The 13,122-nt window shown below is 38.7% G+C and overlaps 1 protein-coding gene across 2 annotated transcripts in view; it reads right to left on the bottom strand.

Annotated features, from left to right (window-relative positions):
• Nucleotides 1-13,122, bottom strand: part of suclg2 (succinate-CoA ligase GDP-forming subunit beta) — a 380,503-nt gene that overhangs the window by 20,184 nt on the left and 347,197 nt on the right. For both annotated transcript variants that reach the window (XM_063067942.1, XM_063067943.1), the window contains exon 10: nt 2,145-2,265. In XM_063067942.1, coding sequence (XP_062924012.1) covers nt 2,145-2,265 — 121 coding nt within the window. The remainder of the gene's footprint in view (nt 1-2,144; nt 2,266-13,122) is intronic.

The following is a 13,122-nucleotide window of genomic DNA, read 5'->3' as shown; positions in this document are numbered from 1 at the left end:
CACCCTGTCTGGGACCAACAATCATTCCATGGTCAAAGTCACTTAGATCACATTTCTTCCCCATTGCGATGTTTGGTCTGAAATACAACTGATCCTCCTAACTATGTCTTTATGTTTATATATGAGTTGCTGCACACATAATTGGCTGGTTAGATATCTGCATTAAGGTACACGTGTACCTAATAAAATGGCCACTGAATGTATGCCTTGCATATTTAAGTGTCTGTCTAAATGCCTCTTAAAGGTGGTAATTGTATCTGATTCTACCATCTCTGGCAGTGTGTTCCAGATATCAACTACTCTGAGTAAAAATTTAGTGCTCAGATCCCCTTTAGAATTTCTTCCACCCATCATAAATCATTAATCTCTCTTTTTTTGATAGCCTTATCATGGGAAAAAGATTTTGACTGTCTATCTTGTCAATGCCTCTCATAATCCTATATAACTGGATCAGGTCATCCCTTAGTCTCCTTCGTTCCAGTGAAAACAAGCCCAGCTTATCCATACCTAACATCCTCTAATCCCAGCAACATCGTAGTGAATCTCCTCTCTGCTCCCTCTGATGCAATCACATTCTCCTTAAGTGTGGCAAACAGAAATGCACAAGACTTCAAGCATGGCCTAACCAATGTTTTGTAACATAATATCCCAACTTCTTTGTTCTATCCCTTGCCCCCTTCACATCCTATCAACCTGTGCTGCCACTTTCTTCGAGCTTTTGACTTGGATCCTTACGTCTCTGTTTGTCAACGTTCCTTAGTGCCCTACCGTTTACTGTACATACTTACACCTATTTGACTTCTCAAAAAGTATCGTAATGCACTGTTGGGATTAAATTCTATTTGCCAACCCTCTGCCCAATGTTCTAACAGATTGATATTCCACTGTAACCCAAAGGAAACTATTCACACTATGCAAAACACCACCATTTTTCAACTCATCCACAAACTTACTAATCATTCCTCCGACTTTCATATCCAAGTCTTTAATATCCATCACAAACTATAAAGGTCGCAGGACTGATCTATATGTTGCACCATCAGTCACAGACTTCCAGTCAGGGGAAAAAAATAAAACAAATTTTTCTACTACTATTCTCCACCTTTTATCACAAACTAAATTTGAATCCAATAAGCAGCTGGTCTCGGACTCCCATAATCCTTCACTTTCTTGAGCTGCCTACCACGCGAGACCTTGACAAAAGCCTTAGTGAAGTCCATATAGATAGCATCTATTGCCCTGCTTTCATCAATCTTTAAAAAACTCAATGAAATTTCAGTAATAAATTAAAAATTCCCTCAAATTGTCTTGCTATCACTGCTTTCCCAAATCCGATAGCAGAGGGGACTTTCTTCACCTCTGCCATCAAATTTCTGAATGGACATTAAACGCGTGAACACTAACTCACTACTTTCTTTTCCTCTTATTGCCCTACTTATTTAATTTAACATTTTATATATATATATATATGCTCTGCAAAGTACACACTGCACTTGGAATCATGGGAGAGAGAAGAAGGAGAGCCATTTCTACCACCATAGATGCAGCAGAGGAAGCGTCAAGATGGCTCTGGATAAAGAGGGCAGATCCGTGAGTTGCTGCTAGGACACAGGCCGGGGTCTGATCAACCCCGGTCGGGTCGCCTGGGCGAGGGTGTATGATGTCGAAAGACCCGAAACACCTGACATCCTCAGGTAACATCACGGATGATGTGCCCTAGCTTAGCATCATGAAGATGTTTCTGTAAGAAAATATATATATATTTCCTACTGTAATTCCCAGTTTTTATAATTATTTCAATGCACTGCTGCACATAACAGGTTTTATGACATATGCCAGTGACATTAAACCCGATTCTGATCATAAATACTGTCCCTTAGAATTTTTTTCCAATAATTTTCCTACCATGGATGTAAGCCTCACCAGCTTATAGTTAACTAGTTCATCCCTGATAAACTATCCTGATATAAAATGGGGTGACCAAAGGATTGGCCAAGCAGGTATTTTCTTCCAGTTTTTAATAAATTATTAACTTTTCTGACATATAATGTACCTGGAAGAAACAAGAAAAAATACAAGTAGTAAGAAAACATTTACATGCCCATGTTTTCTTTTGGCAATTTAGAGTAATATCCATTACTTACCTTCAAGTCTCACAACAAGTGGTACTTCCAGTTTAAGTTCACGACATGCCTTTGTTATGCCATTTGCTATGATTGCACAATTAACTATTCCACCAAAAATATTGACAAGGATTGCTTCAACCTAGAAAAAGAGCAAAAGAGTTATAAGAAAAAAATGTTCGGTGCTCTTTTTATTTTGCTCTGTGAATATTTGATTTTCTTTTATATTATGCAAATTTGTGCATTGGCTTATTGTAAATGCATATCCCAACAGCTTAAAATATTTAATAATCACTTATTTTAAAAAATGCAAAATTCCTAGCTGCATCACTAATCCTTGTAAACCTTATATCCTTTTATCCCATTGGCCAATTGCTCAATAACAACTAATCAAATTTTAAAACCATAAAATGCAGAGTTCCCAAATACTTATTTGCAATTATGCATATTTTTTCACATTGCCATTATATTCAAATCAGTGTACTTTGTGATCTGATCAGCTGCTTCTGATGTGTTTGTTTTTCTGAGATTACTGCCTAATATGACCAAGATGCCATGTTGAAACTTGGTGTTCCTTCCCCAATTCCACCTTGTCCTCCACCCCCAGTCACTAGAAATCAGGGTACCTGCTGATCATATAAGCAAAGCAATCCTCATATATTCATAACTTTGTCCTCATGTTTCAGTCATATAAATAACTAAATAAAGTAACCAGTTTGATCCATGCACTGTTAATTGGATCCTAGGTGAGCTAATAAACAAAGGCCGTTGAAATATTCACATACATTTCTCTGTTTAATACTTCCATTCACATGGAAAACCATACACCTCTTTGTGGATCAGATTGTGGATAAGTCAAACAAGAACCAAAGTTTGAACCTGGATCTCATTCTGCTCCTCAATGACGATTTAGATTTGAAGCATCAGACACAGTATTAACCACACAAGTCATCTCATTCTTTTAAAAGTGGAATCTGACTGATGGCACTTGTATGTTGCTGTTTTATTTTAAAAGAGGTACAGCATGATTATAGGCCCTCCTGGTTCAATGAACCTGCATTTCCCAATTACACCCACTTGACCAATTAACCTACTAACCCATATATCTTTGGAAAGTAGGAGGAAACCAAAGCTCCATGTGCTATTGGGTGAACATATAAATTCTATACAGACAGAGGTCACAGGTGCTGTAGTGGTGTTATGCTAATAGATACACCACTGAACACATTAAAGTTTGAAGGACTTAGCAAAATGAATCTCCTTGGTGATCTGGATTTTTCTCCAATACATCTGCAGTTAATTCTCCGAGGTTACAAAGATATGCATCAATATACTGAGTTTCTAAGTAACCTCAATTCATAATGGGTAAAATAAACAGAATAATAGATCATTTGACTTGAAAATTGGAAATGACTGCCCATGCACTATTTTAAATGTAGGTAATAGGAACTTTCTGGCCTTTATTTGGGTAACATCAGAATACAGTGTAATTATAAAAGAATTTTTATTCAATGTTTATTATACTGAGAACAATGGGGAATGATAGTCACGGAGAAAAAGAACAAATCTTTTGGCAGCCAGTAATGGATACAGGTGTGGCCAGTGTGTGGAAGCACAGACTTAATCTGAACAGAGCTGGCTGCTTCTGCCGGACATACTTTTGGTGCCTACATTCATAAAAATACTTCTTCAAAAAACTGGACAGGATAGAAAATCTTTGCTTCTTTTAGAAATGTGCGATAGTTCCTGAATGATGAAGCAGCACTTACAAATCAGCCATTGTTTAGGATCTATGGAAAAAATGGACCAAACTGTATTTAAACCATTTTTGTCTGCCAACAAAGATTAATCCTTCACGTGGCTTCTGGAGAAATTTCCCTTCAGTTTTTTTTGGCAGATACTTATATTTCTCATTCGTTTAAATTTGTGATAAAATAGCTGCTCAAGTCACTAACTCTTTTAGTGTTTCATCAGTAAATGAGAAGATGTTCCACATAAAGGTTCACAATCTCAGCTCATAAAAAAAATGAAGAGCCTGATTTGAACTGTCAATTGGAATTACTAATGTCTTTATATTGCCCCAATGGTAAATAAGAACCAGAAATCTATAGAAGTGTAGTATTCATATACACTTTTGGTATTGTTGTTCGGTAAGGCAAGTGATAGGTATAGATCTATTAAATATATAGCTTTTATTGAAGTTATCCAATACTTAGCTAACAACCATGCAGAAACAACTGTGTGCCAGAAAAATACCAGATAATAAGCAATTTTCATAAGGTACTGTACATACAAAATCAATAGGGAATTAAGCTTTTTAATTTGCACACTTAAAGAATTAACCTTGATCTTTTGTTTGTGAATATCTTAAAAATATAGACTGTTGAGTCTTTGAAACACACTATCTATTAAAAGACATTACACTTGTTTTCTCAAAAACAATAATCTGTTATCAAGCTAGCAAACTTGTCAGAAGTAGAACAGTAAGTCAGATCATCCTGACATATATTTAGTCAAGAAGATAGAATAAACAAGTATATTATGACCTCAGTGCACGTTCTTGCAGTGACACTTTGCTTTGACCTGTAAGGTAGTAGGTCTCATCAGCAAGCAGATTACACTGAAGGCAGTAATGACCCTCATTGTTAAATAAAAGTAAGATTATTCTTTAGCTGCAAAAGAAGGAAATGCAAACAGAAGTATGTTGTCTATAAGAAATTTATATAGATTTATACGTTTTACTAATTCTTGCAGTACAACCTGTTATTTCACAGTCCATTTTTAGATGTCGTCCATTAAAAGTTCTGTCTTAACACAGTAACGTAAGAGTTTGAGAAAATCCTTGCTTTAGAGAAAACATCTACTTTAGCTAGCATTCATGCTACTTAATTAACTGTCCGGGATAATAATGAGGTTCTATAATATCAATACCTTTTGAAAAAGAATTCTTTATTAAGATAAAAGATAAAGATGAGCTTTATTTGTCATGTACATTGAAACATAGTGAAATGCATCGTTTGCTTAGTGGATGTGCTAGAGGTAACCTTTAAGTATCGCCACGCTTCCAACACCGACATGGCATAGCCACAATCTACTAATTTGAACTCCCATGTCTTTGGAATGTGGGAAGAAACTGGAGCACCCAGAGGAAATCTACGTGCTTATGGGAAGAACATACAAACTCCTTAGACACTGGCAAGAATTGAACCGCAATATTACATTACTGTTCCGGCTGGTGGCGTAGTGGCATCAGCGCTGGACTTCGGGGTGAGAGGTCCCGAGTTCGAATCCAGCCGGCTCCCTTGCAGGCTTTCCATCCGTGCCTGGGTTGAGTGTCGAGCTAACAACTCGACCTCGTAAAAAAACCCTGGAGAGGGATGGGCTCCGCCAGGTTTCAGATGCCCAAGGCATGTCTTATGATGAGCATACAAAAAAATGCTTGTCATGTCAGCGCCCCGATGACTCCACCAGGAATTAAGGGCGCACATACAAACACACACACACACATTACATTACTGCTATCAGTAATAGTGTTACCCTAATCGCAATACTACCGTACCACTATGAGATACATTCTTACTTAATATTCACTAAGTCAGCAAAAGCATCTGAGGGCTCTGTTGCTATAGGAAGCAGTCACTGAGTTTATGAACTCAATCCCAAATTAGCTGTAAGCCATTCGAACATTATCATTCTTGATTCTGCTTATAGTGTGTATTGTGTAGGCTAGAGAAGGTCAGCCAAAGAAAGTGGCTTAGAGATTTTAAAAGCATTAAAATTGCATTCTAGGTCACCAAATGGCTTTGAGAAAGTTCAAGAATCTCAGCTCTGGGGTTAATAGAACAGTGCAATTGGGGTTCCCTGTGTACTGCCATGGTTTCAATTTCTCTGGACAGTCCCAAATGATCATAGATATTGACATTTAGCTCACGCGATGTAATCTGTTAAAAGATACAAACCGCATTGCAAGCAACTACTGAGGAATGGTAATATATTACTGTTCTTTCTTGTTTGCTGGGGTTAAATTTTAGAACATCCAACTGAACAGAATAAAGGGAGTATCCTCACTGAAGGACGCCTGTGATTCAGGAAAAAAGCTCACCACAATCATCTTTTGAAAGAAAATAGGGATGAGCAAGAATGAATGTCATTACCAGCTTTGCTAAGATCTTGAACAAAGAACTTAAACAACTGAATGAATGAATACAAGAGATTCTACAGATGTTGGAAATCTTGAGCAATATACTCAAAATGTTGCAGAAGCTCTCAGCAACTCAGGCAGTATTCATGGAGGGGATTAAAAAGTCAACATTTGGGCCAAGACTCTTCATCAGGACTGGAAAGATGAGGATAGAAGCCAGAATATTAAGGTGGGAGGATGGGAAGGACTACAAGCTGGAATGTGATAGGTGAAACCGGTAGAGGAGGAAGAGGGCTGAAGCAAGAAGCTGGGAGGTAACAGGTAGAAGAGAAGGGCTGAAGAAGGAGAAATCCGATAGGAAATGACAATGGACTATGGAAGTAAGGAAAACAGGAGGGTCACTAGAAGGCGGTGATAGGCAGGTAATGAGAAGAGAAGGGCTGAGAGTGAACTTGAATGAGAAATGGAAAAAGAAATAAGGGGAAGGGGTGAGAAATACCATAAGTTAGAGAAATCCATGATCATGCCATCGGATTGGATGCTACCAAAATGGAATATGAGGTGATACTCCTCCAACCTGAGTGCAGCCTCATCATGACAGTATAGGAGGCCACGGACCAACACGTCAGAATGGGAATACGGTCAAACTGAAACAGATGGCCACTGGGAAATCCCAGCTTTTGTGGCAGACAGAGTAGAGGTGCTCGACAAAGTAGTCTCCCAGTCTATGGTGGGTCTCACCAATGTAGCGGAGTCTGTACTGGGAGCACGGGATACAGTAGATGACCTCGACAGACTTGTAGATGTAGCGTCGCATCACCTGGAAGGACTAATTGGGACTATGAATGAATGGATCTAGCAATAATGGGAGAAGATGGGCAGTGCTCTAGATGTTCAGAGGTTGATGAAGAATGGAATCTGAAGGAAGCATTTTCTTTATGCAAAGGGCTTATGGAAATGACCTCCTCTCAAAGTTTATCCATCCTTGAGTATGGAAACCAAAACGGTACTGAGAACACCCTAAAAAGCTGCATCAAAACTCTGATGCTTTTATTGCAAGGGATTTGGAGCACAAAAGCCAATATTCCATATAGGCTGGATCTGGTTGCTTGCCCTTTGTACTTCATGCAGTTGAACATCCAGATCCCTCTCAATCACATTAGTATCTAGTGTCACTCCATTTAAATAGTAATTTGCCTTTTCATTCATTCTTTCTTTCTGTTATGGATACATTGATTCAAGGAAAGTAATCTTCACAGAATGAATTCACTACTGAGAATAAGTCGGTCCACTATCTTAGCAAATTCCCCAGTGGAATTTAATGCCTTTTGGCCCTTCTGTTCACTGTAATACAGGCTAATCATTATAAATATTATTGTCATACTTTATTTCAGGCAAGATCACTTTATATAAAAATAGTTAGCTTTCCGAATCAAATACAGAATTATAGATCCTTATTTGGACACAAATGTGAAACAATTAAAATATTTTTTAATGACCCCAGACTAGAAGTACGAGAAAGTTTTAAGGCAACATTGCAGTTACATTTCCAACAGGATTCATATAACTTCTAAAAATATTACTTAGGGCATATATTAGTAAATTATCACAAAATCTACTGCTATCGAGGTCAAGCTGGTTACAGAATACCAGAAATACTCAGGTCAGACAGTATCTGTGGTGAGAGAGACAGAATGATCATTTCTGATAGATGAACTAATGGGAGATTAGTTTATCCAGCAGATTAACATAACTTATCCCTCAACACCAGGAATCAGCCATGTCACCCTCAGTATCCTGTACAAACCACTGTCTCAAAATGAGCAGAATTAAGTGGGTTAGAAATGTAGATAAATAAGGTTTTGTGTCCTTTGGAGTTTTAAACTGCAAGGCAATTGATGGAACATATAATTTGAGAAAAGTAATTTGAAACAAAATGGAATTATGAAAACTAACGTGGAATAAATCCATTTTAAACAATTGTTGGTGGTTTTTCAAGACCACATTCTAGTCACGTAACCTAATTTACATAGTAAAGTAGAAGAACAGAAGGGGACAGAAATAAATGTTTGAGCGATTACCATAATGAAGTAATAAACAATATTTAACTGCACTGCAGAGTACCAAAATTTAAACAGAAATGAAGATAACCAAAGGATTCAGTATTGTTTTCTGAACATTTTTGGTGTTTTTCACGAAGAAACTACAAATATCCATCACCTTTATCAGTGACCATAACTGCAAGGTGTAAGAAATAAAATATTGCTGGAAAATTTGAAATTCTCAAATATTGTCTGCTAAATCTTGGACAATTTAATTTCATAAATAATGTCATTATAAAAACATATAGACAATAAATGGCATTTCTATTAATGTACATTTTGGTCCATAAAGATATATACAATCATTAAAATAAGTAAATTCATCTTGTAAAATTAACCTGAGTGTCATCCTGTGAATCTATAGATTTTATTCCAATGTTTAACTAGGCATGAGCTGGAAAGGGCAGATCATTCTTATTTTTACAAGAATGTCATGTGATGCACACCCAAGTTAGTTGGGGTGAGGTCTCACCAATCGACGGGACCATTTAAGGTCGGGGCTGGCCATTTAGGGTCAGGTAGGTTCTGCTTTCTGAAAGGCCTTATCATTGTGCTGGAGGGGCTAACAGATTGAAAGTCTCCGTATTTTGTGCTTAAACACACATTGTACTTTTCAGATACAGTACAAACCTGAAGCTCAAAGGTGCAACTATACTAATAAACCATTAGGCCATAAGACATAGGAACAGAATTAGGCCATCTTGCCCATCGAGTCTTCTCAACTATCAGAATCAGGTTCATTATCACTGACATATGTTGTAAAATTTGTTGTTTTGTGGCAGCAGTACAGTGCAATAAATAAAAATAATACTGAGTTGCAATAAGAAATATAAAAAAAAACAATTAGTGCAAAAAGCAAAAAATGAGGTAGTGTTCACGGACCATTCAGAAAACTGATGGCGTAGAGGAAGAAGCTGTTTCTCAAATACCGAGTGTGTGAATTGTAACTCCTTCCTGATGGTAGTAACGAGAAGAGGGCATGTCCTGGATGGTATAGGTCCTTATGATGCCACTCTCTGGAGTCACCGCCTATTGAAGATGTCCTTGATCCCGGGGAAGCTAGAGTCCATGACGGAACTGGCTGAATTTACCAGCCTCTACAGACTTTTCTAATTCTGCGCATTGGCTCATTTATTTTCCCTCTCAACCTCATTCTGCTACCTTCTCCCTTTGACCTAAAATCTAAAAGCTGAAATCTATAGAATGATATTTTGACAGGATGATTTTTTAAAATTTAGGACAATAAGTTATTATTTTATATAACTGAGAGAGAGCAATAGATAATAAATATATTCTTATGTGACTTTAAACTAACCCATACAGAAATGGGGGTATAGAAGATTGCCAAGATTACTTGGCCCAAGTTAACCTCCAGCTACTGGAGTTGTTTCAAGGGCAGTGACTGGCTGACCAGAAACTCTGTGAGTTTTGTTTGATTGGGAGCCATGAGCTTTCACTTAGTTGCAAAGTTACAAGTTGGTAGTCCTGATCTGGCTTTTAGAAGGATTTTCAGGATCAGTATTAAAATAAGCTAATGTAATTACTGCTTAGTTGCATTACTATGTTGTTATTTTACTGTAGTTGAAGTAGCATTTCTTTATTAAATGCACTTAATTATCTCACTATAATGCAATAATATAAAGTTTTACTAGGGACCGTTTAATTAAGTAACATGACCAGAAGAAGCAATTTATAAATTTTTGGTGCCCTTAATTAAGCAGATGCAGGAAATAATTGGAAGGGGTCTGCCACTAATGAGTTGGGCTCTTCAGATCCAGCTGTGCTTTGAGCAGTGACCAGTATCTGCAAAAGTGGAATTTTCAGCAGACTGTTTAACAGTGAAAATTGAAAGATGCAATATGAGTATGTCAAAAGAACACTGTAAACAAAGAGGTTATCATAACTAAGGCTGCTAAATGAGGAAGCCGAAGGCCAAAGAATTTAAGGGAAGATATAATAGTAATTTATTATGACTGCGCCAAATGATTGTTGTGTAAATCTCCAGTCGAACTCAATGCATATTTTGATGAGTACAACTGGCATCTCACCACTAGTATCCAATTAACATTTAAACCAAAGACAAATCTCCATCCAGCATATATTTAGGGTACAATATATCTGAGAATAATCAGTTTCTTTGGCTTTTGAAGGCAACAGAATTACGAGATCCACCAGTTGCCTAGCATATCTGGTTTCTGTTTTGTACTTTGATATGAAACATCTTTGTACATCCATGACAGCTAAATGCTTAACAATCACTTGACTCTTAATAGCAAAACCCTTGTAAAATATCTCACACAGGCTGACAACTGACTAGAAAGCTTGTTGTAAAACTCAAAGCTAAAAATTGTGTCTTCAACATCCCACACACCCTGCCTGCTTCTAAACAGATGCCAAGTACATAAAAAAAATCACTTTTGAATTTCATAAAAAAAGAGAAACTTCAGAAAGATTTTAAGAAAAGTTTGGACATTCAGTTAAATATATAATTGCACCACCCTCGTACACACAAGAAAGTGTTTCTCAGAATAAAGGTAATGACATTTGAATTATCAGGCCTGATCCTGCTGATCTGGTCCTCTTGCCTGGAATTACCCCCTGAGGACCCCAAACGCTACACTTACCAGATCCCAGTATGGTAACTCAATGGGACTGGCCTGCTGTACTCTTGAGATTGGCCAGGAGCATGGACTGAGTGGTGACAGAACCTTACCCGGGGCAGCAAAGATTCAAGATTCAAGAATATTTATTATCCAATAATGTATAAATTATACAGCCTTGAGATTTGCTTGTTCACTGGTAGCCACAAAGCAAGAAACCCAAAAGAACCCAATTAAAGAAAATAAATAAGAGACCCACACTCCATACACAAGAGAAAGAAAATAAAATTCAAGTCAAGCAAACAATTGAAGCGAACAACTGCATTCCGAACTAAAAATAAGTCTTCAGATCCGAACCCCAGAGCAGCCTGAAGTAGGCCCAAATCCTTACTTATCAGCTTATCATATTAGTGGGCCTGGAGCACAGCAGCCAGGACATGACTTCATAGCCTTGGTGCCATGGAGATGACCATCGTGGAGAGTGAGCAAAATCAGTTCTTGCCTCCGATCTGGGCTGGCATTTAAACTGTCTAAACAGCACATTGTACCTCACACTAGGACCCAGGCACTGCTGCTGCGAAAGGCCCTGGGACAAGACCACGCTGCCCAGCGACTCACTCCGGGCCCAGATTTTGTCACCCAGCCTGAAGCCACTCTCAGGCTTTTCAACTCAGCTCAGCACCCAGAGTAATCCAGCTTCATACCCAGGCCAGTTGTATGAGCATCGAAATCGCATCTCCTCTGCCTGGGCCCTGACTTCTCCTTATAAATTTGTCAATAGGTCCTGGACCTCAATGGTAGCCAGGCAAGTGCAGAAGTCTGTGACCTTTTGCAGTTAATCATCTAATTTTCAACAGTTTATTCAAAACCATAGACAATACCCTGCAAGACCGGGCTATCTAGTTTGAATATAAATAACTATTTGGTTCTAGTAAAGGGAAGCAGAGAGCTCAAATGAACAGAACAGCACATCTATAAACAATGTGATCTCATCCCTCCACCTTCTCTCTTTTTCTATTCCCCATTCTGGCTCTCCCCCTCACACCTGCCCTTCACTTACCTCTAGTGCATCTCCTCCTTCCCTTTCTCCCATGGTCCACTCTCCTATCAAATTTCCTCTTCTGCAGTGCTTTACCTCTTCCACCGTATCACCTGCTAGCTTCTCACTTCAGTCCCTCTCCCCCCACCCAACCACCTTTCCCTCACCTAGTTTCATAGAAACATAGAAAACCTACAGCACAATACAGGCCTTTCATCCCACAAAGCTGTGCCAAACATGTCCTTAACTTAGAAATTACCTAGGGTTACCCATAGCCCTCTAGTTTTCTGAGCTCCATATACCTGTTCAGGAGTCTCTTAAAAGACTCTATTGTATCCGCCTCCACCACCGTTGCCGGCAGCCCATTCCATGCACTCACCACGCTCTGCATAAAAAACTTACCCCTGACACCTCCTCTGTACCTACTTCCAAGCACCTTAAAACTGTGTCCTCTCGCTAGCCATTTCAGCCCTTGATAAAAGCCTCCACACGATCAGTGCTTCTCATCATCTTATACACCTCTATCAGGTCACGTCTCATACTCTGTTGCTCCAAGGAAAAAAAGCCAAGTTCACTCCACCTATTCTCATAAGGCATGCTCCCCAATCCAGGTAACATCCTTGTAAATCTCCTCTGCACCCTTTCTATGGTTTCCATATCCTTCCTGCAGTGAGGCGACCAGAACTGCGCACAGTACTCCAAGTCGGTTCTGACCAGGGTCCTATATAGCTGCAACATTATTGCTCAGCTCCTAAACTCAATCCCACGATTGATGAAGGCCAATGCACCGTATGCTTTCTTAGCCACAGAGTCAATCTGCGCACCAACTTTGAGTGTCCTATGGACTCGGACCCCAAGATCCCTCTAATCCTCCACACTGCCAAGAGTCTTACTATTAATACTATATTCTGTCATCATATTTGACCTACAAAAATGAACCACCTCACACTTATCTGGGTTGAACTCCATCTGCCACTTCTCAGCCCAGTTTTGCATCCTATCAATGTCCCACTGTAACATCTGATAGCCCTCCACACTATCTACAACACCCCCAACCTTTGTGTTGTCAGCAAATTTACTAACCCATCCCTCCACTTCTTCATCCAAGTCATTCACC

The sequence above is a fragment of the Mobula hypostoma genome, chromosome 15 (assembly GCF_963921235.1).
Source record: "Mobula hypostoma chromosome 15, sMobHyp1.1, whole genome shotgun sequence".
In the NCBI taxonomy this organism is placed as follows: domain Eukaryota; kingdom Metazoa; phylum Chordata; class Chondrichthyes; order Myliobatiformes; family Myliobatidae; genus Mobula; species Mobula hypostoma.
The sequence above is the reverse complement of the archived record's forward strand: the minus strand, read 5'-3'. Positions and strand labels throughout refer to the sequence as shown.